The 27,928-nt window shown below is 44.7% G+C and overlaps 1 protein-coding gene across 1 annotated transcript; it reads left to right on the top strand.

The window, feature by feature from the left end:
• The first annotated feature begins 754 nt into the window (after positions 1-754).
• Positions 755-27,702, top strand: LOC147881272 (ASI1-immunoprecipitated protein 1-like). Its single transcript, XM_087370291.1, has 2 exons — positions 755-1,657; positions 27,046-27,702. The coding sequence occupies exons 1-2, from the start codon at positions 1,166-1,168 to the stop codon at positions 27,202-27,204; spliced, it is 651 nt and encodes a 216-aa protein (XP_087226417.1). The 5' UTR covers positions 755-1,165; the 3' UTR covers positions 27,205-27,702.
• The last annotated feature ends 226 nt before the right edge of the window (positions 27,703-27,928 follow it).

Raw genomic sequence — 27,928 nt, 5'->3', positions numbered from 1 at the left:
CCTGCATTGCCGAAGGTTGCTGCAAACACTCCGTCTCCTTCTTCCATGGCATTTCTTGCACCGTTTGAAATAATGAAGACAATCCTATAGAGCACATCATGTGCTCTTTTTTTTTGGCCTGAACTGGGTAGCCTTAGCAATTGTTCGAGTTTTGCAAAGCTAAAAATCCTGATTATTTCTATTTGTTGGGGTGAGAATTTCCTATTGGTTGCTAGCAACTTTGGTAGGCTGGTATTTATGACTTTGGTACAAAGGTGATTGGTCCAAGTATGCCCTTTGTAAGAGGCTTTAATGCATGCATTTAGTGACTTCGTCCTCTCTCTCTCTCTCTCTCTCTCTCTCTCTTCTTCTCTCTCCCCTCTCCCCTTTCTCTTCTCCTTTTCTCTCTCCTTTCTTTCTCCTCTCTCTCTCTCTCTCTCTCTCTCTCTCTCTCTCCTTCTTCTTCTCTCTAGGCAAGTCCCCCCACCCCCGCCCCACCTCTCTCTCTCTCTCTCTCAATGAAATTCATCTTGTTGACTTTTGGACCATTTGCATTTACTAGTCTTTGTACACTCTTTCCATTTCATGCCTCCAATTTTATGCTCTCTCTTTAAGCATTTCACTCACCCACACTGAGACCTAATGAATGATAGATATATATCATTCACCTTGTTTCCCCACTCACTCAAACCCCCCACACACACCGAGTTCACGAGTTGGCATTTGCAAGGGGTTACATTATAGCACTCAAACTTTCCAAGTGGTGCATAGTTATATGCCTTTGGCGGAACCTTGGTCATTGGTAAATCGGTATCAAACATGGTCATTGATAGATTTACCAGCTGAAAAGAAGCTACCGTTGAAAGCTTGTGTGAACACTGCAAATCACAAACAAACCGTTGCTGTCACTGAACGCTGGACTTACAGACACAGATACAAGATTTACTTGTCCTCGGGAGATAGCGGTACAGAGGAGGACCCAGATTTGAAGAAGGTCGCGAGAGAACAAATATGCCCACATGACAGGGTGAAATTTATACAGCCCAGAGAATTGAGATCCACAATCTGAAGAAAAGTAGGTTGACAGAGAATCGAGATCCACAATCTGGAGAAAAGGAGCTCTCTCTCTCTCTTTACGAAGCAGATAGACGAGGGAAGAGAGACCAGAGCCTGAGGTATATAGTCCATGGGTCCATCTGCGGAGCCTTCCTCGTCACAACCGCGCTTCACTACTGCCGATAGGAACCGTGAGCTACGGAAATTTGAAGCAAAGGTGAAACGATGCATCTTGCTGGACGAAGTTACTCCCCATGTCAACGTCCCCATGATCCAGACTGCCCTGGGACAGTTCGGAAGCGTTCTGTCAGTAGAAATCCTTTCCAACCCTCTTGATTCTAAGTTTGCTGCTAAACGTGTCATTGTGGAGATGGGTAATCTTAAAGAAGCGGCTCACGCTGTGAAAGAGATTCAGGAACATCCTTTCATGATCAAGGGAGTTCCAAGACCGGTCACGGCAATTCCCGCTGTGCGTACTTTATTTGCTGAGCGCCCTCGCACAGGTAACAAGTCAAAAATCGCTTGTCGATGGGTTGAACCAGAGGATCCAGATTGGGCTCTCGTATGCGAGCACAAACAACTCGCCAAAAAGCATGCCGCCGAGTCTCTTTATCTTGCTCAGGTTTGGTCTTATGACAATTTCACTTGCTTTAACATATGATATTATATTTTTACAGTCAATTAAGAGAAGGCCACGCAGCAACTATGTGGCGGGGTTGGTTTTAAGCAAAGACACTATGATTAGTTCAGCTTGAGATTTCTAGGAACGGATTTTCGGATCAAAATGCATTGCCCAGCCTTTGAATGAGCTTGTAGATCTAAAAAACCTTCTGTAGGAGACAGTCTGGGTGCCCTGCTCTTAGGTGTGAATCTGGGTTGCTCATCTATATACACTCTTTGCAATGACAAAGTTTATGCCTAGTTGAGCAGCCTAGGCAAGCGTTTTTGCCAAAGTAAAATGCATAGGGCGCTGCCTAATATGGACTGATCCCCCAGTATGATCATTGCTGTCTGCTAGGAACATTTCATAGAATTGGCAACTGCCAACCTGGCCCAACAGCTAATGGTCAGCCCACAGCAGGCTGACCTGGTTTTGGGGTGAGACAATCTAGTCTCAAGCCTCTATAAAGAGGGGCACAGCCCTATCTTTAATTGGCAGTTACTGCAGCTATTGGAGGGCCAATACAAGTTACAACATCAATCTGCATAAGGTGTACAATCTTTGAGTTCTTACAAGTTTTTAACTTTGAAAAGGCTCGTTAGTAGTATTACACTATCCACTTCCTAGTTGGGACTGAATTTTTTAATTGATTTGACTGGTACCTCCTGCTTGACTATGATTCAATTTGGCAAAAAATGGTTGAGGCGTATAAAACTGAAATTTATCTTTGTCCTTCTCTATCATGTCTTGTACCAAATCTCCCTCCATTAGTCCTCTTATCTTCTATGTGGTTTGCTAAAGCAATCATCTTCTTCAGTGTGTCAAATCAAAATAAGCCAGCAATCCCATTTTGCTGAGATGTGCGAGCACAAGTAAGTTGACGCTTGATCCCATGCTTCCTGCAGAAAGTGTTGAACTCTGTGGAGGTGAACTCTCCCCCTTGATCAGTGTGGAATGTTTGACATCCTTCCGTATTTCCTTTCTACCTTGGCCTTCCAGTCTCTCAAATGCTTGAGACTTCTTGGCCAGGCAGTAGATGCACGTCATCCGACTAAAATCATCCACAAATAGAAGAGTATACTTGGACCCTGCAAATGAGTTTGTTGACATTGGTCTGGAGTGAATCAGCTCCAATGGTCGATGTAGCCTCTTGTGGGAATCACTCTTAGGTATTGCTTGCCCTCCAGCAAACTGCAGACTTTATCCGCGCTTTTGATAGGTGGAAGTCCCTCCACCATCTTGGACTTTTGCATTTATGTAAGAGTACCGTAATTGACATGACCAAACCTTTCATGCCCCACATTTTGGAGTGCCCTGTTGGAAAGGTCACCTCCCCTTGTGTAAGCCCCCATATGAGGAGAGCATGGGGGGGGGGGTGAACCTGGTGTCTGAGAGATGGCCACATAGGCAGCATCATGGCTGCCATGAGGGTAGGGATTAGATAGAGAAAAGAGAGGATAAGGGTACCTGGCTGATCTGTAGGAGCATAAGGTGGAGCAGAGGACAGCAGCAGGGACCCAAGAGAAGAGGCTATGAGCTCATGGGTGGCGTGAACAGAAGTACGGAGCAGTATGGGATGAAGGTGCACACGTGTGATCGGGTTGTCAATAAAGGGCGCAGCAGAAGTACGGAGCAGTATGGGATGAAGGTGCACACGTGTGGACAGATCGGGTAGCCAATAAAGGGCGCAGCAGAGGCGGGACAGACCAGTCTCTCAAATGCTTGAGACTTCTTGGCCTTCCAGTCTCTCAAATGCTTGAGACTTCTTGGCCAGGCAGTAGATGCAAGTCATCCGACTAAAATCATCCACAAATAGAAGAGTATACTTGGACCCTGCAAATGAGTTGGTTGACATTGGTCTGGAGTGAATCAGCTCCAATGGTCGATATAGCCTCTTGTGGGAATCACTCTAGGTATTGCTTGCCCTCCAGCAAACTGCAGACTTTATCGGCGCTTTTGATAGGTGGAAGTCCCTCCACCATCTTGGACTTTTGTATTTATGTAAGAGTACCGTAATTGACATGACCAAACCTTTCATGCCCCACATTTTGGAGTGCCCTGTTGGAAAGGTCACCTCCCCTTGTGTAAGCCCCTATATGAGGAGAGCATGGGGGGGGGGTGAACCTGGTGTCTGAGAGATGGCCACATAGGCAGCATCATGGCTGCCATGAGGGCAGGGATTAGATAGAGAAAAGAGAGGACAAGGGTACCTGGCTGATCTGTAGGAGCATAAGGTGGAGCAGAGGACAGCAGCAGGGACCCAAGAGAAGAGGCTATGAGCTCATGGGTGGCGTGAACAGAAGTACGGAGCAGTATGGGATGAAGGTGCACACGTGTGGACAGATTGGGTAGCCAATAAAGGGCGCAGCAGAGGCGGGACAGACCAGCACATGGGTCGGCCAAGAGAGGCTGGGCCTTATATAGGGCAGACCTAGGGGCTGGGCCCTTGCCTTGATGTGAGGGCCAGTGCCCTGGTTTTGTGGGCCAACAAGCCCTTGTTTTGAGCCCTAGAAGGGGCACATTATATAGGCCAGAGGGGGCAGGTTGACTGACCAGCAGGTCGGCCATTTTGGGACTGCTGGGTCGGTTGGTTGGGCAACCCTCTGGGCCTATAAAAGGGAGGGCCTTGTGCCCTCATAATTTATCCAGGAGTGCAGCCTTCCAAGAGCAGTAAGGAGTAGCAGCAGACCTATACTTGGGCCTAGTTCAGGGAGGTCAAGGAGGATCAGTAGTGCTGCAGACTTAGCCCTACATTGGCTGAGACCTAGGCTGTCTACCAGGGCAGTAAGGTGCTGAGATCTGGACAGAGAGTCTACATACGCTCGAGGTGGAGCACGCGGGCTCAAGTCTAGAGATATCCTGCAGATAGTAGAAGTACCCTGTGGTAAGATCAAAGGACCACGCTCTGGTGGGACTTTGGATCTATCCCTTTTGTATTGTGTCCGTAGCTTTGGACAGAAATATATTGCTTTGGTGGTTTCTATATCTGACTGGATCATTGTCTATTGATGAGTCTGCACATCTATGTGATGCGCATAGGTTAAAGAAGTTTGTGATCTTGACACCTTGGGCCACCATGTGTCTGTGTTCCTTGGAAGTGACAGTGACTTCCCCATTCTCAAAGAGTACTGACATCTTATGCTTATCCATGTGACTCACAGAGAGCAGATTCTTGAACAGATTTGAAAAAAACAGCACACCGGACATGACCTCTTCTCCCGCTGTCGTGATGAATGGAATACTGCCAATCCCCTTCTCAGGGCATGTCAAGCTATCCCCAATGGTCACCCTTCGAGTCAGGATGGGTCCCCTCCATGGTCTTGAACCACTCCTTGTTGGACATGTGTTTTTGAGGCACTATTGTCTACATACCAAGCCTCCTTGTGGTCACTCGCTACATAAGCGGAGTAGTGCTCTATGCACAAGAAAATCTCTTCAATAGTGACGTTGACCGTGTTTGTCTTAGGCTCCTCCTTGCAATGGGACTCCCTTTTCTTTTGATCCACCTCCTTCAGGTAGTCTTTCGCATAATGACAAATATTTTTATAGTAGAAACATTTTACCTTTTTTTCCTGCTCTTAATCGTCGACCTTGTGTTTGGAGTCCTTGGGCTTGCCCTTACTGGGTTTGTCCTTCGCCAAAAGTGCTTTATCATTGTCCTTGTTGTACAACTTCTCTCGGGCTTCCTCCTGTTGGAGTATGAATAGTAGTGGCAGAAGAGGCTTTTGACTTAGACATGTTTGCTGCAAATTTCACACAACAAAGAACCTCTAAATAGAGCGTGTGGTAGATGAAATAGAACTCTGCGAACCTTCTTTGAATCATAGTCGCTTTCCTGAAGAAGGACTCTTCCTTTGATGTGAGAGCTGAGAATGGTGCTTTGATACCATGTTGGAAATGAGGGACAAAATCGCTCTAACCTCACAACTTCTGCGGAATAGGAACAACTCCGTCTCATGCAGACCACACACTGGAACCTCACTCAGAAGATAGAGTATATACAGCATATACAAGATAGAATATGAGAGAGGAATTCAGATGTATTCCTCCACCAAATAGTGGGCAAGGCACCAGCTTAAGATGAGCACAAGAGATTAGCAAAGGGCTGGATACGTAAAACCCTTGATTGCTTCCACTCTGTTACGCTCAAGTCGAGGTAACATGACCTCGGAAGGGTCAGTCGACATTTTCCTTTAAAGGATCAATGTTTGTATTATATTTGTTTGGACTTCATGTAAATGATAAAAAAGGAATAAAGGTCAAGGTCCTTGGTGCGGGTGACATGGCACTAGACTAGGTGGATCTAAGGCTAAGGGACCTAAATGCATGAAATGTGCCTAGGGGCAAATGTTTCAAAGATATCCCAAGAGAGGGGTAAATAATGCATTAAGGAAGGACCCTAAATTGAAGACATGTGGCATACTAGATCCATCTAGGGAGTTTTGGGGCTCGTTGGAATTAAGCAAGCACAAAGCTTTCACGAAAACCTATTCTTCTGGATTCAGCAGAGAAGCTTGCTGCCACCGAGGTTGGCTGGGAGGATAAAACAAGTGCATGTGCCCATGATTCAATGTAAAGCTAGAAGTAATCAGATTTGGATGTGTCATTTGGTATCAGAGCTGCAGGTGGATCGCGAGAAGGTCTTGGGTAGGCGTGGATGTAAGCTGGTCGATTGGTGGCGTGGATGGATTGTGTTGAATCCTGACAGATTATCTGCGTCGTTTGGTGGGGACACCTTGTAGTTTGTCAGCGTTGATGCTCGCAAAGTCGTTTGTTAGGAGACGTTGTTGCAGGAGTTGGAACTCTGGCTTTTGAGATTTACATTACGTGATTAGGAGCAGCGGTGATGAGTAGCGCACGACCAAAGGTACTGTGTGTCCACGGACGTCATCGCAGGGCTGGTTACAGTTTGGTGTTCCTTGACATCGCGTGAGGAATTTGGCGAGGTTATTGGAGTTACGACTACCTACAGAGAGCTACTGTGTGATAGTGGATCGTGTACAGCCAGCCGCAGGTTCATACTTTGGTATCATGCAAAGGATTTCGGGTGATTACATTCAGGACTCCGTGATATTGCGGGGAGGGACTAGTTGTCTAGACGGGACTACAAGAGCCTAGGAGTATAGACTAGTTTTGTAATTAATTTTATTGTGATTCCGTTCGTCAACCTGCAACTATTTTAGGGATAGGGAAACTGATCTAGACATCTGCGTTAAGAGGAGATCCTTTAACATTTTCAATGCTGGTAACTCATAGATGAGCGTCTTGTTGTATGTGAAAAAAAAAAACGTAGTATCGTAGAATTTGCAACTCGTGACCGGTTGGCGGAGCTTTGGTTAACACCAAAGGCTGGTGCGTAACAGAAGTTGTGGGTCAGTTACTTTGCAAGGGTCCGATGTTATGACGGTACAGCATGTTCGTGATCACAAGGCAGGTCATAAATGCATGTTGGAGTGGCTTACGGGGACTAGTTGATCTCTTTATGCAGCAAAGATATAACGAGGGAGCTTTCTATGCCTTCTAAGTTTTGTGGGAGCATATACTTGTTTAATTGCCTCCGTATTTGAATTATTTCGGATTGCAGGAGTTTCCCTAGTACAGGGAAAGTGGTTTTGGTTACAGTGTGATATATGCTTGGTTTGTTGTAAAGTTGAAAGTTAAACTTTCGATTTGTAATTATAGTTTGCAAGCAGTGTTTTATTAAAAAAAAAACACACACACACACACACACACACCTCCATTGACCTAAATGGAAGTAGAAGAAGAAGCTTCTAGGATGGATCCCGTAGAGTCAGGAGTCCGGCCGACCCCGCAGGTGTCGCGCCCAGTAGGTCATACACTATCTGGTAGAATTGCAATGTTAGAGGATGCCTTGCAACAGATTTTAGCGCAGCAGTTACAAATAAATGTAGGGCAGTCTGAGCTCAGGAAAATGGTGCATAGTATGTCTGCCAGACCATCTCGTGAGGAGAAAGGTAAATCTCCGATGGAACCGGAGTCCAATGTTCGTACGGTCGAGCCTAGGAGGGCTAAGGTGCCTAATATTGCCAATTATAGGCCAGAAAAGTATTCTGGTCGGATGTCTGACCGTAGTTCCGATATCATAGAGACCTGGTTACACAAATGGGACGAGGCATTCGCCATTTGTGAAATCAGGAATGATATGAAGAAAATCCGCGAGGCCACCCATATGTTTAATGAGGCAGCGGATAGGTGGTGGATAAAATAGCAGAAAGATGGAGTAGCATCCACTACTTGGGAGGGGTTTAAAAAGGAATTTAGAAAACACTTTCTACCTCCTGATGAAGCATCCCGAGCTTGGGACCAGTATCGAAACCTTCGTTAGAGAAATTTATCAGTGGCAGAATACACTGATAAGTTTAGAGAAAGTGTAATGAAGGTTGATGAACCCCTACCTTAGTCAATCCAAGTAAAATATTTTATCTTTGGATTGAATGATCGGATAAAGATGGAAGTTCAGGCTAAGTATGCGAACACGCTAGATAAAGCAATTGCCATAGCCTTGAACTATGAGGATGCAAAAGGGAACAGACCAAGTGGGTTTGTGCAGGTTGGGACTCGGTATGGGTGCCTCACAGCCTAGTGGTCAAGCCAAGCAGGCAAAACCAGTTGAGACTCCTAAATCAAGTACTACCATTGGAATGAAAAGAAAAGTAACACCAATGGCAGCCTGGGCTTGGTCGAAGTCCTCTTTGAACCCAGAGCAAAGGGAAAAAGCGAGGAGAGAAGGCTTGTGTTTTGGTTGTCTTCAGCCTCATCAGTGGAAAGATTGTCCACGAAACAAAGATCGTCGGATGGCTGAGATGATGGTCTTAGAATGCGACGTGGAAATGGAGCGAAGTCCCAGAGCAGAACAGATGCAGATTTAGCTAGCGAGATCTTCTCAAAGGTCAGTACCTTTTTTGTTATCTGTTGCTAAGTTAGTAACTAGTGCACCTGATAATATCCTATCAAAGCCCGTAGCAACGGGGTATACAACCTTTAATGATACGGAGTTAATTAAGATGAAAGGACAAGTAGCTAATCATGAGGTCATTGTGTTGTTTGACTCAGCGTCAACGCACAATGTAATTAACTCCAAGCTCGTAAAGAGGCTGAAACTAAAGACTAGCCCATTCGACTATGCATATATAGTCAGGATGGCAGACGGAAGTTCAACTGAAGTATGGGACCAAAGGGTTACCCAGTTGGAGCTTCGAATTCAGGACTATGCTGAGAAGCTTGATTTTGAAATGACTAAGCTTACTCATGCAGACATAGCCCTGGGTAAGGCTTGGCATTCTAGGAAGAATCCAGCCATAGATTGAAAAAAGCACATTTATCAATTCAAGATGAATGATGTGCTGTATGTCTTATGAGGTGAAAAGGATATACCTCAAGGACCGTTGGTTTCCGTGATGGAAATTCAAAAAGCTCAAGAAGAGTTTTTGTTTCTTTGTACAGCATCGGTAGAGCCGATTGATGATTCTTCGGCTAGCACTGATGTTGCCTAAAATGGAGAGATGGCCAAGCTGGCTGATCAAATAACAGAGGAGTACCTTATGGGTTACCGCCAGAGCGGAATGTTCAGCATAAGATTGAACTAATCCCGGGGGCAGAACCTGTAAATAGACCTCCCTATAGGTTGAGTTTTACTGAAGAGACGGAGGTGTGAAGACAACTGGAAGAATATCTCAAGTTGGGGCAGATTCAACCAAGTTTTTCACCTTTTGCTTTGCCACTGATATTAAAGAAGAAGAAAGATGATACTTTTCTATCTCTGTATAGATTACAGAGCATTGAATAATATCACTATTAAGCACAGGTATCCGATGGCTCGGATCAATGATTTGCTAGATGCATTACATGGGGCCGTAATTTTCAGTAAGATAGATCTTAAGTGTGGTTACCATTAGATCCGTATTAGAGCCGAGGATGTGCATAAAACCGCTTTTAGAAGCAGGTTTGGACATTATGAGTTTTTAGTAATGCCCTTTGGACTTACCAATGCTCCAGTTACATTTGTCATGCTTATGAACGATTTACTACGTCCGTATATCGGAAAGTTTGTAGTACACTTTATTGATGATATTCTGGTATTCAGTAAAAGTATTACTGAGCATCATGAACACTTAAGAATAGTATTCAGTACTTTGAGGAAAGCCGGTCTTTATGTAAATAAAAAGAAGACTATACTGTGTATGGTACGACTAGAGTATTTAGGATTCATAATAACTCCTGAGGGGGTAGAAATGGATCCAAAGAAAGTGGCTGCGATACTGACTTGGCCAATCCCTCAGAGTTTGACCGCTTTGCGATCATTCTTGGGATTTGTCCAATTTTATCGAAGGCATATCAAAGGATATTCCAAAATAGTATCGCCATTGACTGATCTGACCTCAAATAAAGTATCTTTTATATGGGGACAGAATCAACAGGAAAGTTTTAACACCATAAAACAAGCTGTGGTCTCAGGACTGGTGTTAAAAATAGTTGATCCCCAAAAACCGTTTTCCTTGAAACCGATGTCAGTGGCATTGCTGTAGGAGCGGTTCTCCTCCAAGAGGGAAGGCTAATAGCCTTTGAAAGCAAGAAGCTTTCTCCCTCTCAACGAAATTGGCCAAGTCATGAATTAGAGTTGTATCCTGCTGTCCATGCTTTGAAAACATGGAGACATTATTTGTATGGATCAGAGTTTTATGTGGATGTTGATCATGATACTCTGAAACATTTTTGTAAACAACCTGACTTGAGAGGCCGCCAAGCTAGGTGGGCAGAACTCATGCAAGAGTTTAATTTGATGATTCGGTACCGAAGAGGGAAGGATAATAAAGTTGCTGATGCGTTGTCACGCATTATGCATAACGTGAGTTTCACGTTGTTAGAGAGTGCTTTAATGGCCGAGATTAGAGAAACTTCAAAGGTGGACGAGTTTGTCCAGAGCCTTTGGCCTAAGGCTCATGTGTTCAAACCTGGGGAAAAGGATGACTTGGCATCCAAAAGGCCAAACTTATGCAAGATATGCCATAAGGGATGGTATGCTGAAAAGAAATGGCAAGGTAGTAGTACCTAATCAGAATTATCTCAGGCAGAGAGTCATTCTACAATGCTATGATAGCCCATGTGTGGAACATCCAGGAGTCGAGAAGACATATGATTTCGTGAAGCGAGATTTCTTTTGGCCAAAGATGAAAAAGCATATTCATGAATATGTGACACGTTGTTTTTCGTGTCAAGTAAGTAAGGCAGAACGGGTGAAGCCACCCGGACTTTTACAGCCCTTGGAGATACCATTAGGTAAGTGGGAGAGCATTTCCATGGACTTTATTGTAGGTCTGCCTACGACACAAGGTGGATATGATTCTATCCTTGTGGTGGTTGATCGTCTTATCAAGATAGCTCACTTCATTCCAACTAGAGAGTCTGTTAGTGCCCCGCAAGTGGCGGATTTGTTTATTAGACATATATTTCGTTTGCATAGATTACCCAAATCCATAGTGTCAGACAGAGATGTCAAATTTACCGGTCATTTTTGGAATGCGGTATTTGAGACACTAAGGACTGAGTTGGGAATGAGTAGTAGGGATCTTCCAGAAACGGATGGTCAGACGGAAAGAATCAACTAAATTTTAGAGGATATGCTTAGAGCATATGTGTCATTGAGGCAACATACATGGGACAAGTGGTTGCCATTGTTAGAGTTTTCCTACAATGATAGAAAACATTCCTCTACAGGGTTCAGTCCGTTTGAGCTGAGCTGAACTATGGTTATAGGCCAGCGAATCCAACCATAGTTGGAATACCTCAGAAAGTGCCTAGTGTCGCGAACTTTGTGGTTCAGACGCGGGAGATGCTAGCACTTGCGAGAGCTAACATCCGCCAAGCTATGGATAGAGCTAAGGCATATGCGGATGAAAACCGATCCGCTAGAGAATTGAAGGAAGGAGAAAAAGTTTTTCTCAGAGTTTCTTCGCACTCTAAGTCTTTGACTGCAGGAGAGTGTACTAAGCTATCACCTCAATATTGTGGGCCATGGTTAATTCTAAAAAGAATAGGCAAGGTAGCCTATAAATTAGAATTGCCACAGGGTTGTAAGGTGCATCCAGTGTTTCATGTTTCTCGTTTAAAGAAAATTTTGCATATAGGTGACTCACTAATCGAAGGTGTTGTTTTGTTTCAGGAGATAGAGGATAATGCAAGACGCAAACCAACATGAATCTTGGACCGAGGAACAATGCAAGTGCGCAATCGGAAGATACCCACGGTGTTGGTTGCATGACATGGTCTACCTCTATCAGAAGCTACCTGGGAATCTGTATACTAGTTACGGAGAGTGTTCCTAGACTTTATCATCGAGGACGCTGATGTCTGAAGAGGGAAGAAATGTTACGCTCAAGTCGAGGTAACATGACCTCGGAAGGGTCAGTCGACATTTTCCTTTAAAGAATCAATGTTTGTATTATATTTGTTTGGACTTCATGTAAATGATAAAAAAGGAATAAAGGTCAAGGTCCTTCGTGCGGGTGACATGGCACTAGACTAGGTGGATCTAAGGCTAAGGGACCTAAATGCATGAAATGGGCAAATGTTTCAAAGATATCCCAAGAGAGGGGTAAATAATGCATCAAGGAAGGACCCTAAATTGAAGACATGTGGCATACTAGATCCATCTAGGGAGTTTTGGGGCTCGTTGGAATTAAGCAAGCAAAAAGCTTTCACGAAAGCGTATTCTTCGGGATTCAGCAGAGAAGCTTGCTGCCACCGAGGTTGGCTGGGAGGATAAAACAAGTGCTTGTGCCCGTGATTCAATGTAAAGCTAGAAGTAATCAGATTTGGATGTGTCACACTCTTCCTGCTCGATGCTTCCTTTTGTAGACTTCAGTAGTTGCTGTGGCTGGTGCCAAATGAGGGGGGGCAAGGAGCCCCTTTTATAGGGGGCTGGGAGGCCTAGAAAGAGGCCGACTTTTGAGTCGGCTCCTAGACTGGCAGGCCAACCTGCTAGTTGGTCCTTTATGTGCCCAAATCAGTCCCCCCTTGGGCAGCCTGTAAAAGGAGCTGCCAGGGGGTTCACAAGGTCTTGATGCCAAATGAGGGGGGGCAAGGAGCCCCTTTTATAGGGGGCTGGGAGGCCTAGAAACAGGCCGACTTTTGAGTCGGCTCCTAGACTGGCAGGCTGGTGCCAAATGAGGGTGGGCAAGGAGCCCCTTTTATAGGGGGCTGGGAGGCCTAGAAAGAGGCCGACTTTTGAGTCGGCTCCTAGACTGGCAGGCCAACCTGCTAGTTGGTCCTTTATGTGCCCAAATCAGTCCCCCCTTGGGCAGCCTGTAAAAGGAGCTGCCAGGGGGTTCACAAGGGCTTGATGCCCTGCATGTCTGGCCTCTCTCCAGCCTTGGTTTGCTGCTGTTATGCAGCCCATAACTGGTCCCAATATCCATCCCCCTCACAGTTATATGTTCCTATGATCCAATGCCTCTTTGTGCCCTGGGGGCAATCACAGGTGGGTTCATTGATCTTTAACATTATGCAGGTACAGAGACCTTAACAGCTAAAAATTCTCAAGAATTTTGGACTTTAGAACAACCAAAATCTAAATTTTTACGATTGGATATATTCTAGTCTTACAAAAATCTAAATTTGTACGATTATTGGTTTCGGAGATTATGTCCACGCTACAAGTTTGAACTGTATGATTTCATTTTATCCTCATTAACCAAGCATTATTGGCTAGCATACCAAGGCTCACCTCGAAGGCCAAGGTTGAATGTATTAGATGTTAGTAGAATGTATATACCCCTAATGAGTGGGTATAGAAACTTTGTGGATATGCAAAGCATCCTAGTCTCATGTGGCATGCTAACAAGTGGCGGATGATTTGGTAAATAAGGAACCATTCCTTTGGGCCTGAACAACTTGTTAAATAATCCCACAAAATTGAATCCCACAAATTGTGAAATCCACCGCATGTACTTGCTCTCAACATCCTATCACTGGATGTGACTTGTGACGACTGACAATGATGGCCAAAGGTGCCACCACCATAGTAGGATGGTGTATATGCGTGGTGAAAACGATGGTAAAGAGATATCTCTAAAGATGACCAACTTGTGTGGTTGATGCAAATAACTTGCCGGGTGTGAAGTCTAGAAACATGAACATTCACAAAACACTCATGTGATTAATAAATATGTGCATAAATAATAAATAAATGAGAAAATACAAGTGGATATCCAATGGGCCTATCATAATAGAATGCCCTTGCTCTTGAAATAAAACGGAGCTTTTTCCTACATATGGCTTGGTTTGGAGCCTTACACTTGGACGATTTAGATCAATCCACACATGGTGGAGAAACCTTTGCCATGATGTTCTATTTGGAGTATTAGGGATGATATTGACAGCTGGGATGACTCCATGAATGAGGCTGCTGCTTATATTTACATTTCTCTTGAAATATGTAGGGGCCAATGGTATGATCCATATTAGCAAGGTACTACCAGAGTCTACATTAAGCATGGGCTACAACCTATCATTGATTAAATGTATGACGAAATTGATGCATTGTTGCAACTTTAACGTTTCTCCATACATAGCATCGATCTTCTTTGTCAAGTTGGACAAGTTGGATGACACCTCTAGGATATGTGTAACACTACGAGAATCATGTTACCTTTGTCTTATGCTTTGCATACAAGCGATAATCAGACGAACTCTTATTGAACTCTTATTGAATCCCTTTGAATGAAAACATTCATCTATTTCTGACTACTATTTATAGGCCTTCTTTTCCTTGCCTTTGACTTTAAATTCAGATGGCTGGTTCATGTAACTTCCTCTTTCAGTCATTGTCAAGAAAAGCTGTTTTAAGATCCATTTGATAAAGAGGCCAATCATAATGATTGGCAAGGGCTACTATCAATCTGATAGTATTATGCTTGGTTGCATCATAGTCTAGGTCTTCATTCTGGGCATAAACCCTTTGCAACTACCCTAGCTTTATACTTTTCCGCACTTCCATTACTCTTTATCTAAATTTGTTAAACCTGTTTGTTATCAATGGAAGTTTTAAAGGATGTTAAACCTACTAACCCCGAAGTTTTGTTTTGTATGATACTATCATACTCCTCTTTTATGGCTTTCTACCAGTTGGGGTTGTCCTTGGCATCGTCATATATTTCAGGCTCAGTTATCTCTTTAGTGGTAGCCATCAAAGCATGACTCACACTAATCCTGTCAGCTTCCCTACGAACCTAACTTCTGAGTACTCCCTCGAGTGTGGGGGGTTTATCAATTATCTTTGCATCGCTCCTTGTATTGTCGAGACTGAGGGCAAGACGTCCGTTTGGTGGCGCAGACATGGAGGCTTGATGTCTGGGTCTGCAATAGTAATAGGTGTCTCTTCATTGAATGATTGGCCTTGGAGCTCTAGTCTTTCTCTTCGAGCCATGGATCATTGCAGCCGTTGTTGAAAGGTGATTACCAAATTTGGGTACTTACAAATGACAGCCCCCTCACAGCTGCCAAATGGAAAGTTGATATGTGTGCTGTTGAGTATGTTGGGACGGCTGAGTCTCAAGGTAGTAGAGGCCGCGTGCACAAGCGCTCCATCCATTGTGCAGCAGCTTCATTTGAGAAGACCATGAATGACGAGACCATGAGTCCTCTACATAGGAGGGGGTCAAGTTCATTACTTTTCCAACAGTAGCAAACATGGAACTTATTTGTTGCAATTGTTCCAATCATTGTTAGCCTAGCAATCTGCATTGGTAGGCACAAACTGTTGAGGGATGACATACTCATCATGTTACGACTATTTTGAAGCCTCACAAGTAGTTGTAGATTGAATGAAGAGAATGTGGACTACTTTTTTATTAGCCTTCTCCTTTATTGCTAGCCTTTGCCACGGCTGACTTTGCCCTTCACCTGCGGAGTGCTGATAGAAACTCAGTATGAAGACCTTTCTATAAATGGATGTTGAAGTATGTGTGGATGTGTGGATTTGTATGTGTGAGAGCATATGTAACAAGCATGAACAAGCATAAATAAATTATATATTCCTTTAATCATTTTCTTTTTGTTTTGTTTTATTTAAGTTTCCTTACAATTCATATAATGTTATCTATGGTTATGAAGGGTATCAGTGGTTGCGAACTTGGAATGGGTATTCAATGATGGATTGTATAATGGATTATGGAATGAGTAAGTGGCCATCTGGTTAAATTGATCCATGGATACCAGCATAACTTAAGCCCTAACTCGGGTCTGTGTTGACCGGCAAGGAACCCTCACATTGGATATGAGTTGACCATTGACGTAGGTCATCATCGACCAGCCATGAATAGCAAGCATGGACGATTTACTATATTTAGAAATGTGCCAAGGAACAGAAAGGAGACTAAAATAGCAGAGAACAAGGAATAATTGTATTGCTTGAGTGTCTGTAGTGAAGCTGTAGTGTGTCATCCATACAATTGGGCCTCTCTTATATAGAGAGTGAAGAGTCACACATGAAAAGGTGTGTACTCCAAAGTGTATGTGCATGAAGAGGTGTGTACCCCTTGTGAAGGGTGTGACCCTTGATGAGAGGGTACATTACAATAGGAATGTCTCTTCAATAGGATGTCTCTTGTGAAGGGTTGTGCCTCATAGGAAGTGTCCCGTCGAAAGGGCATACCCTTCCACAAGTGTCCATTCATCAAACCATCCATAATTCTAGATATAGAGAAAGAATACGTCAGAGATCGTGACATCCCCTCCCACTCAAAAGAAGACCGTGGTGGAGATAATGAACTGATGTAGAGAATGTCACGGTAAATTTTGAAAATACTGCTGTAAAATGTCAGGGTATTGGTAAGTCTTCATCAGATTGCCAAGTAGCGTCGGAGTCGTCCAAATCTCGCCAAAGAACAAGGAATTTTGTGATAAGTCGATCTCGAGTCTCTTGTTGTCGATGGTCCAGAATACGCTCAGGAATAAGGAGAACATAATCGTCTTCGATTTCTGGGACATAATCACCTGTAGGAGGAACTGCTTCATCGCCTGGAATGTATGTCTTTAGCCAAGAAATATGAAATGTCGGATGGATTTTACCCCATGATGGTGGTAATTCCAATTTGTAACTTAAAGGTGAATTTTTCTTGACGATCTAGAAAGGTCCATAGTATCGTGGTCGCAACTTAGGAAACACAGACTTAACCGTCTTATAGCGATGTGGGGCTACAAATAATAGCACCATGTCACCAGTGTCAAATTCCAGGTGACGTCTATGTTTGTTGGCAGACCGTTGATACCGCTCTTGCGCTTTTCGCATATGATGCCTGACTTGGAGTAGAATGTCTTGCATTTCTTGAACCAGTTGATCAGCTAGGGCCACTCGATGTTGAAGTACAAAATTCGTTGGTACGATCGGAGTGTGTCCATAAGTTGCTTGGAATGGAGTCATGCTGATGGCACTATGGAAAGAGTTATTATTGTGAGGGAAAGGGAGAGGGAGTGGAACTAAGGAGACAGAGAGAGAGAGACACAAAATGTGTGTGTGTGTCAAAAAGTGTTGAGCCACACCACAAACTCATAGGTTTTATTAGGATTAGGCTTTCACCCTATGACTGTCTTAACTTTAACAAAAGGGTGGCAATGTGCCTTTACCCCAACAACCTCCCACCTAAAGGCCAATGTGCCTAAAGGGGAGAAAAGAATAAAAATTACAGCAATATACAGTTACTGTATACAAGACCATAAAATAAGAATGGTCTCATCCTAATCCCATGATGTGGCGGCAATGTGCAAACCGCTCTGTAGGCAAGCTCTTAGTGAGCAAATCTGCAGGATTATCATCAGTATGCACCTTCACAAGCTCAAGTCGCTTGTCTTCCAGTACCTCCCTGATGAAATGGTATTTCACATCTATGTGCTTGGTCTTTTGATGAAAGACCGGATTCTTTGCCAACATGATAGCACTCTGACTATCACAATGCAAAACTGGCATATCTCCTGTAATGCCCAAATCTCCCACCAGCCAAGTAAGCCATATTGCTTCCTTGCAAGCCTCAGTGGCTGCAACATATTCAGCTTCAGTGGTTGACAGTGCAACGCATTTCTGCAACCGAGACACCCATGATATAGCACCTCCTGCAAATGTGAAAATATAACCGGTAGTAGACTTCCGGTTATCTGCATTCCGTGCATAGTCTAAATCTGTAAAACCATGCACCAATGCATCCTGCCTACCATAGCATATGCACAAGTCTTTGGTACCCTTGAGATACCTCAAGACACCTTTCACTGCTTCCCAGTGCCGCTTGCCTGGATTTGCCATATACCTGCTGATGACTCCCACCGCAAAAGCAATATCCGGACGAGTGGCAACCATGGCATACATCAAAGAACCAACTGCAGATGCATACGGAACCTTGGCCATTTCAGCCTTATCATCATCTGATCTGGGGCTGTCCTTACTGCTGAGTTTTAAATGTGGAGGCAGCGGGGTACTAATAGACTTCCCCCCCTCCATTTAAAACCTCTGCAGTACTTTGTCAATGTACTCCTTCTGTGACAGAAACAAAAGTCCCTTGGACCTGTCACGAATAATCCGCATACCAAGAATATGGTTTGCATCACCCAAGTCTTTCATGTCAAAAGACTCATGCAGTTGTTTCTTCAAAGCAATAATCTCCTGCTGAGATTTGCTGGCAATCAGCATGTCATCCACATATAGAATGAGTAGCATCAAACTGCCATCCTTTGCCCGTTTGGTGTACAAGCAGTGATCGGTCTCACACCTATGATACCCTTGGGAGTGCATGAAGGCATCAAACTTTTTGTACCATTCTCTTGGCGCCTGCTTGAGTCCATACAAGCTTCTCTTGAGCTTACACACAAGCTGCTCTTTCCCTTTAACAGCATATCCCTCTGGCTGACTCATATAGATCTCATCATGGAGATCTCCGTGAAGAAAAGCAGTCTTCACATCCATCTGACATAAATCCATGTCCTCATGAGCAACAAGAGCTAACACTGCTCTCAAAGTAGTCATCTTGACTACAGGGGAAAAGATCTCATCAAAGTCAATGCCCTTCTCCTGCTTAAATCCCTTGGCAACCAATCTGGCCTTATACCTCGGTAAAGCATTTGAATCCACTTTGACTTTATAAACCCACTTGCATGGCAAAACCTTTCTGCCTGCAGGTAGCTGCACCAAATCCCATGTATCATTTTGAAGTAGGGAGTCCATTTCTGACTTCATGGCTTTCTCCCACTTCCTTTTCTCTGTTCTTCCCATAGCTTCCTTGAAGCTGGAAGGCTCACCACAATCTGTCAACATGATAAAATCAGCCACATTATTGGCTCCTGGAACAAACCTGTCAGGAGGCCGTTGTACACGGGTGCTCCTCCTAACAAAATGTTCCGGATTAGGCTGCTGTCTAGCCTGTTCATCATGCATGACGGGTGGCTGTACCACCATATTTGGCTGTTCTACAGCCCCATTTGCTGGCATATCCAGTGGTGCATCATTTGCAAAATTGTCTGGCTGATTTTCAGCCTGTATACCCTCTTGAACAGGGTTATCTACAGCAGCCTGCTGCTGCATATTAATGGGCATTCTTTGCTGTCCGACATCATTATAAACAACCCTCCTGTATTCCACAGGTTGCACGGGTTCTTTGTGTACACTATCCTCTTTAAAGATGACATCATTGCTGCGTATAATCTTCCATTTGACGGGATCCCATAACCTGTACCCCATTTCACCTTCGTCACCATAACCCATGAAGATGCATCTGAAAGACTTTGGCTCCAGTTTGGTGCGCAGTTCTTTGCGTACATGAGCAAAGCACTCGCAGCCAAACACACGTAAGTGCTTATATGAAGGTGGCTTGCCAGACCACACATCCTCTGGCACTTTCAACTCCAAAGCCTTGTTCGGCGACCTGTTAATTATGTGAACTGCTGTTTGCACGGCTTCTGCCCAAAAGCCATGGGGCAATGCAGCATAAGACAACATACATCGAACCTTCTCCTGAATAGTTCGATTCATCCGCTCACTCACACCATTTTGAGATGCATTATGAGGGGCTGTGAGTTCCTGTTTAATGCCCTTAGCTTCGCAAAACTGTACAAAAGCATGTGACACATACTCACCCCCATTATCGGATCTGAGGCATTTCAGCCTGCGACCTGTTCGATTCTCAACCTGAGCGATAAAATTCTTGAAAGCATCTAAGGCATCGCTCTTATGCTTCAAGAAATAGACCCACACTTTGCGTGTGGCATCATCAATAAAAGTAATGAAATACTTTGCACCCCCTAGTGATAGCTGTGGCATCTCACACAAATCAGTGTGCACTAGATCAAGTGGTGCTCTATTTTGGGGAGTTCTCCTCTTATGAGGAGTCATAGAATGCTTGCCAAATATGCAATGATCACAAGTAGGCAAATCTGAAAATGAAAGAGACGGCAGATAACCCAAACGTGACAGTTCTTGCATTCCTTTAACGGACATGTGTCCCAACCGGCTATGCCACAATGAAACCTTTGGCAGCTCGGTTATGGCAACAACATGATTACCTACACTGGAAACATAAAGAGGGTACAAGGTATCACTCTTATAACCCTCAGCCACTACAACCTGGCCATCAGTAATCACCCATTTGGAATCCCCAAATGTGGTGTGGTAACCACTGTCATCCAACAAGCCAGTGCTAATCAGATTTTTCTTGATTTGCGGCACATGACAAATACCATCAAGCATAAATGTGCGTCCATCAGGGAATACTATCTGTATACTGCCAATCCCTGCAATCTGACATGCATAGTTGTTCCCAAGGTGAACAACTCCATGAGTACCTGTGTAGGAAGTAAACTACTCCCTATGAGGAGTAACATGAAAAGAAGCACCTGAATCCAAGAGCCAGGTGTGCATGTCATGGCCATCAATAACCAATGTATGTGCAATTACAGCAGAAGAGCATAAAACATCATGTCTGTCACTTTCACTGTCCTCTGCTGCAACATTCACTGCATCCAAGTCATCTGCCTTGGCCTTACCTTTGCCTTTGCTTCCACTGCCTGCATCCTTTGTCTCAGCCTTCTTGGCTTTCTGATCCCGTATAAACTTGAAGCACTTAGACTTCACATGTCCCTTTTTGCCACAGTAAAAGCATTCAATATCCTTTTTGCCACGGGACTGACTGCGGGATTTAGACTTGCCAGCAGATCTCCCCTTCTGCTGAGTCCTACCTCTTTCCTGTACCTGCAAAGCATTGGAAGACTTGCTGCCCATATTATTCTTCCTGCTCATCTCCTCCATAAGGAGAGAGCTCTCTACATCAGCATACATAAGAGTGACATTTGAATTAGACAGGGTGGTCTTGAAAGTGTCCCAACTCTCAGGGAGGGTACACAACAAGAAAGTAGCCTTGAACTCCTCATCAAGGCTCAATCCCTGTGCAATAAGCTGTGTAAAGATGGCATTGAACTCACTCGAGTGTGAGGTCATAGCTGTACCTTCCTTCATGCGAAGGTCTACAAGCTTTTTCAACCAATAAACCTTACTGGCTGAACTCTTTTGGGCATACAACTCTTCTAGCCTCTGCCATAGGCCATAAGAGGTCTTTTCAGCCTGAACATTGAACACAAGAGAATCACTGAGAGTAAGCATGATAGCAGCCCTAGCGGACAAATCAAGCTCCTCCCACTCATCATCTGACATCCCAGATGGCTTGACACCCTTCACCCTTATGGGCTTAGAAATCTTCTTTAGCAGAAGTACATTCAAACACTGTTCTGCCCATAATGCATAATTGTGTGCCCCTTCCAATTTCTTTATGTTCAGAATTGAAGATTCACTTCCCCTTGATGCCATATCAGATAAGGAAAGTACTTGACTCCCTGTAAGTCAAAAAATGACTAAATAAAATTCTGATTTCTCAGAAAACCTGCTCTATCAAGAGCCAGGAGCACTCACAGTAGTGCTGTTTTTACTGTCAAAAAATCTGCAGCAAAACAGAAAAATTTTCCCTCCAGTCACTGTACCTTCTGACACATTGTACCGTGCTCAAATAGGCATAAAACAGTAACTTCAGAATGCTGCAGCTGTTCCACAAGTGCTTTATCAGTGCATCATCAACTGACGAGGCACAAAACACTGCTGTCCTAGACACTTCTCCCACCTCAGATGAGGTATTGCACTGATTTTATATGCATAAACCACTTGTCATACACTGTTTTGTCCACTGAAAAAGGCTCCAAACACCTCAGCCTGTCACAAACCTGCAACAAAGAATGGGACAAATCCCAAGCAATCACCCTTCTGCCAAGGGGATAAAAGGCATTTGAAGGTCTCAAACAGTAACTCAAGTGCTCACAAGCAAAATCTGGGCAAAAGCCCCTTGATTTGACACCTGTACCAAGTGAAAAACACCTCAACACTGAGGTAGCATACAAAATACAGCGCTCTCCTGGCACTTTCACCTGACAATGTAATGCATAAACGGCCCTGTGTACACAGTAACAACACAGATCCCAACGTACAAACACTGAAGAGAAAATCTTTTGAGCACTGTCAACGATGGACAGTTAGGGACCGAGTAAACTCGATGGCCAAGCGTGGCTCAACTGAGATTTTTCAAAGTGTCGTACACAGAATGTGACCTGCAAGAAATGTCACTGAATACACTGCGGAAACAAGACCAATGTGGGCACCCTGGCTCCACACTGCCTCAAGGCATACACTGCGTAAACTTCCAGGCAAAAGCCCTTTGAAATTGTCACCCGAAAGCTGAGATTTGCACTCAGCAAAAGCATAAAAGCCCTCTGCAAAATCAAGGCATTTGACCTTCCCGAAACAAAATAACTGTGCAACCACCACACACTGTGGCACTAGTCACCTCAAGCACGAGGGACACGAGGGTACTTGCTGTACCTCCAATACACAGTTTTGAGAACTGAACAACCGGGAATGAAGAGCAGAGTGCTCTCTCTTTTCCTTCTTCCCCAAAACAAAATTTTTGTGCCTGCTGTACCTCCTGTACCTGCGCAGGATACGTAATCCCAAAAAAAATTTACCTGAACCTCCTGCGCAGCGTCCGTACGGTACGGTTTCTTGTACGGCGTTCGTACAATCGGTACGGATGGCCGTACCTGTCCGGTCGACGGGTTGTGAGGGGTTGCACGCAGCCGGTACTGCGCGCTGCGCGCGCCTGGTAGGCTGCTGCCGTCGATGCTGTGCCGTGCGCAACTAGCAGCAGCTAGCTGTTGCTGCGTGCGCGCCTGCTGCGCGTGGCGGGTCGCGCACCTGTTGCGCGTGGCGGCGCCCTAGCCTGCTGCGGCTGCGCCGCTGCTGCGCCCAGGCCTAGCTGCTGTTGCGCTGCCCCGATCTGCTCGCACTGCCTCGATCTGTTCGTGCTGCTAGCTGCTGAGGGCACGAGGCCCAAGGGGAGAGGTAGAGAGAGAGGGGTGGACCGGAGAGAGGGGGAGAGGTAGAGGGTGCTCTGATACCAGTTGTGAGGGAAAGGGAGAGGGAGTGGAACTAAGGAGACAGAGAGAGAGAGACACAAAATGTGTGGGTGTGTCAAAAAGTGTTGAGCCACACCACAAACTCATAGGTTTTATTAGGATTAGGCTTTCACCCTATGACTGTGTGTCATAACTTTAACAAAAGGGTGGCAATGTGTCTTTACCCCAACAATTATAAGCAAACTCAAGGAGTGGTCGATACTCTTCCCAAGCTGCTAGGCGTCTTGGAATGTATTCAATGGTCATGTGAAAGTTGGCCAGAAACTCAACCCAGCGTGCTTGTCGAGCGTGATGTGTGGGAGATGGAGAGGCCATTGATGACTTTAGGCAGGGTTGGTGCTAAAAATTTTTACGTTCATTCTCTCCATCTCTTCCATGCACAATGTGCACAGATATCCTTCTAGCAGAAAGAGATGTATCAGATAGGCGCTAGAAGGTGGAGGGCATTTCCTACAGGCAGGAGCGAAATGCTTTGATACCACTGTAAGAAATCCTAGATTTACTATATTTAGAATTGTGCTAAGGAACAGAAAGGACACTGAAATAGTAGAGAACAAGGAATAATTGTATTGCTTGAGTGTCTGTAGTGAAGCTGTAGTGTGTCATCCATACAATTGGGCCTCTCTTATATAGAGAGTGAAAGAGTCACACATGAAAAGGTGTGTACTCCAAAGTGTATGTGCATGAAGAGGTGTGTACCCCTTGTGAAGGGTGTGACCTTTGATGAGAGGGTACATTACAATAGGAATGTCTCTTCAATAGGATGTCTCTTGTGAAGGGTTGTGCCTCATAGGAAGTGTCCCTCAAAAGGGCATACCCTTCCGCAAGTGTCCATTCATCAAACCATCCATAAGTCTAGATATAGAGAAAGGAATACGTCACAGATCGTGACAGCAAGATCTTCATGACCAGTCTTGTCTTGGGAATCACATTTGACGTCATGTGATGGGAAGATCAATATAACCATGAAAGTGGCAAGATCGAGGCCTATAGTTGAGTCTTTAGGGGTACAAGCCACCCAAGGACAAGTCTAGTAGTAGAAGTTCTATGCCAATAGGTCATGCGTTTATAGGAATGTGAGTGTTGCAAAGCCTGGCCAACATTGTAATGCTTCATTTGAGGTCCTAACTTGGAATAACTCAATGGATGATCTGAAATGATTGATTGTATGCTGAATTTTGTGATTTTTCGTGAAGAAACCTCTGTAACTTGCAAACAAAGCATCAGATATGACATGCAATGCCAGATTTGGAATCAGGATGTCAAAATTAGCTTAGGGAACACATCTCCTAAAAATGTGGGACGGACCACTTTTTGATTTTTGGTCAACTGATGGTCCCATTGCATTGACCACGTCCAAACTAGTCCAAGGGAGTCATCGCATGTGTCAAACAGTGTGTGGACTGAGTCTAACTACAAAAAGAACTGTAATTTCACTTTAACGCATACTTTTAGCCCATGCAAAGATACTTTGTGTGTGCATGTGTTGTGGGCCACTACTTTCCACTGAAAGAATGGACGTGAACTGTTGCAACTCGAAAGCAAGGTCACTTTGAGCAAAAGAATGGCTAAACTTGTTTCAGCGACAAATTTTCCCTAAGTTGGGGAAAAGGGAAGGATCTCAGAAAAAGGCATCATGCAGACTGTGCAAGTCAATCCCTCGCGTGTGGATGAGCCTCACTGCAACCTCATCAACCTCTTCTATATAAACAAGATCCTCCTCCTTCATTCTATCACTCATTCCTCCTGTAGCAATACGCTGCTGCCCTGCAAAGCTGGACGCCCAATTTCCTGGAGCCATCCTGCTGCCATCCTCCTCCTGGCTATCCATCGACCACCTCCTGCTCTTCTCCTGCTGCAAATCAAGGTGAAATTGCTGCTGGTCGACCTTCCTGGAGCTGAATCTGAAGGCAAAGTGTGGCGCCATTTCTTCTTGGAGATGATTTGCTGGCTAGAATCACAAACTGAAGACATATTCTTGATCACCCAGCTCTTGGCTACGTCATGGCAACGATCACTGGTCGAAATTCTTGCGTGGAAGGTGCTACTGGTCAGTTGAAGTGTTGCTGGTCTGAACTCTGCATGTTCTCAGATCTGTATTCTTTTTCTTGATTGGTTATTCTCTCTCCAACCAAATACAAGTTGTTGCAAGTAATAATTCAGAATTGGTACGACGTATTGCTGCGGGCAGTATGTCACTTGGACGGTGGATTTCACTTAGTTGAAGACTTTTTGAGCAATTTGTTGTATCCCATATTCAGCCCTGTAAAATTCATGATTTTCCTTTGTACTCTGGAAGTTCTGGAAATCTTTTCTGTTTGTAGCCGAGCAGCCCTCTGCTCCTAGCGAGGTGTGTACAGCCCTGCCTAAATCCCTTCGACAATCACGAGCCAGCTATGCTGTAAGCATTGGCTTGGCAATCCCAGAATCTCAATGCGCTGCCTGAAACTCTCCATCCTCAAGAGTCTCAAGAAAGGTCTCCTTTGGAAGGGACTTTGGGCACTCAACTATCAGCCTGAGTCCAGGGACTCTGTTGTCTACTACCAGTGACGCTGCAGTCTGAGGTGGCAGCTCCATCGATGTGCCTAAAGCTCTCCCAATGGAGTGAAGGATGGTCCGATAGTTCTTCTAGAGCCTCGGGAATGGGAGCGTCACCGAGAAGTGAGGCACATGGTGAGTCGAATCCATGTCGTCAACTGTGAACTGGTGGTACCAAGGAATAAAGTATACATGTGGGCGCAGGACTAGGGGGCTCCACTGCACAAGGGTTGGGGTAGTGCCGGGGGAGCTCAAATGGAGAATGAAGACCCCTCTCCCATAGATTTTGGGGGGTGGGGGGGAAGGGGGAAGAGGTGAAGGAAAAGAGTTCAAGAGCCCTCCCAGGCCTCCAACACCACTTGAAGAGAGAAGTATGGGCTGCTCTTAGGTAGTGTGAGCAGCTGCAACACGTTGGAGAGAAACTAGAACAGCCTTTCGAAAAACCTGTAACCACGAGAGCTTTGCGGTAGTCCAAAAAGGCAGACCCCTTGATGGGAGGCCAAAGAGTCCTCCAAAAAGACAACGCTGGTCGCTCAAAGGTTCACTATGGCTGGCCAAAGGAACACGGGCCTAGAGAGAGACCAAGGAGCAGCCGTGATCTGGTCTATGGGCTGTATGGGCAGGGGCGGAGCCTAGGTGCTGCTCCCAACCTGCGCAACCTCCCTTGAACCACCAGCCCAGGCAGCTAGAAACATCCCTCGGGCTTCCATACACAGCAACAGGCTGTATGAACAGCAGCCAGGCTCACTGAGATGGCAATCCAGCCAGACACAGCTCCAGGAAGGGCGCCAGCAAGCACAGAAAAAGGTCGAGCTGAGGGGTGTCCCTCAGCCAGAAATGGCGCAGCAGAAATCTGTCCAAGGAGACAGCAAAGGGCAGAAGGGGGTGCGGGAGATGGCGCACAGGAAAACAAGAAGGGGCACCGGGTGGAGGAGTGGAGACGAAGGGGAGAAAGGAGAAGGCGGGGAGGACAGCAGCGAGACAAGCAGGGAGAAGCTCCCTCACTCCAAAAAAAGAAGTGTTAGATTTGGTTTATCCATTATAAGGCTCATGTTGCTGCAGTGTTGACTGCATTTTATTCTTGCTGCCCTCTAGGTTTGCTATAGATGGTTAGATTTGGTTTATCCTTTATAAGGTTCATGTTACGATAATATAGATGTGCAATTTTATTTTTGGCTGTCCTGTAGGATAGCATGAGCTTTCAGTGATCTATAGGCGATATTCTGGATTTATTTGAAGGAGAATCAGTTTTGCTGACTGCTTAGTCTTGTTGCTGATATTTTGTTGTTTGACCTTCCCAGGAGCTGCGGAAGCTGGAGGAAAAATTAGCACAAGAACAAGAAGAAAAAGTCAAAGAGAATTTAAAAAAGTTGGATGAGATCTATAATTGTGTTAAAGATAACACCATGAAGCGGCTGAGTAGGTATTATGGGATTAGATATGACGATGGTGGACCATAATGGGATTAGGGATTATGATTACAAATTCTAAGTGCATGCTCATGGTGACCCGGTTTGACAAGATGGGTCCATGTTGGAATTCTGTTTTAAGATGCAAGAGCGAAAATGTTAGGTGGAATTGTGTTTGTGGTAAGGGCTGTAAGTGAAAGGTCCCATCACGAGCGTGTGCTTGCAGGATATTATATTAACATTGTATAGCTTATTTATTCAACAGTGTAAAGGCTCCTAGGTACTGTAGTTCTTTTGATAAGCTGAGTAAGAACACTGTACAGAAACAGGGGGTCAAGCTACAGCTTGTATGCTCAAACGGGCCAACCCACAATGGCTCCACTTGTTATGTCTTTTCTGTGTCAAATATCAAATGTTAGGAGGACTATTTTATAATGGATTGGGCTAGATTAAAGGAGGCTTGTTGGTTGTAACTTGTACTAATTGAGTATGGGATTTCCAGGTCACAGCAATGAAAGTTGGAATTGGGCTTCGTTATGCCCTAGATAACTAGTTTACTGGCTTTCTGAAATCTACATACCCCGCGTTTAAGTTGTTTACCATTCATTGTTCATTTAAGCTATGTAAGAACACCCATTTATTTGTCTCATGCCCGGTTAAGGTATGCTATGTAAGTAGATTATTTGGACTCTCCTTGTTTTTCAATTCAGACGAAATGAATCTCAGATATCAATTAACTATGCTGAAGGCACACCAAAAGAGAGGGCGCGCATAG

This window comes from Dipteris shenzhenensis, chromosome 31 (assembly GCF_047967505.1).
Source record: "Dipteris shenzhenensis isolate YYH24624 ecotype China chromosome 31, Dip_SZ_1.0, whole genome shotgun sequence".
In the NCBI taxonomy this organism is placed as follows: domain Eukaryota; kingdom Viridiplantae; phylum Streptophyta; class Polypodiopsida; order Gleicheniales; family Dipteridaceae; genus Dipteris; species Dipteris shenzhenensis.
This window is presented reverse-complemented; position numbering and strand designations above follow the sequence as displayed.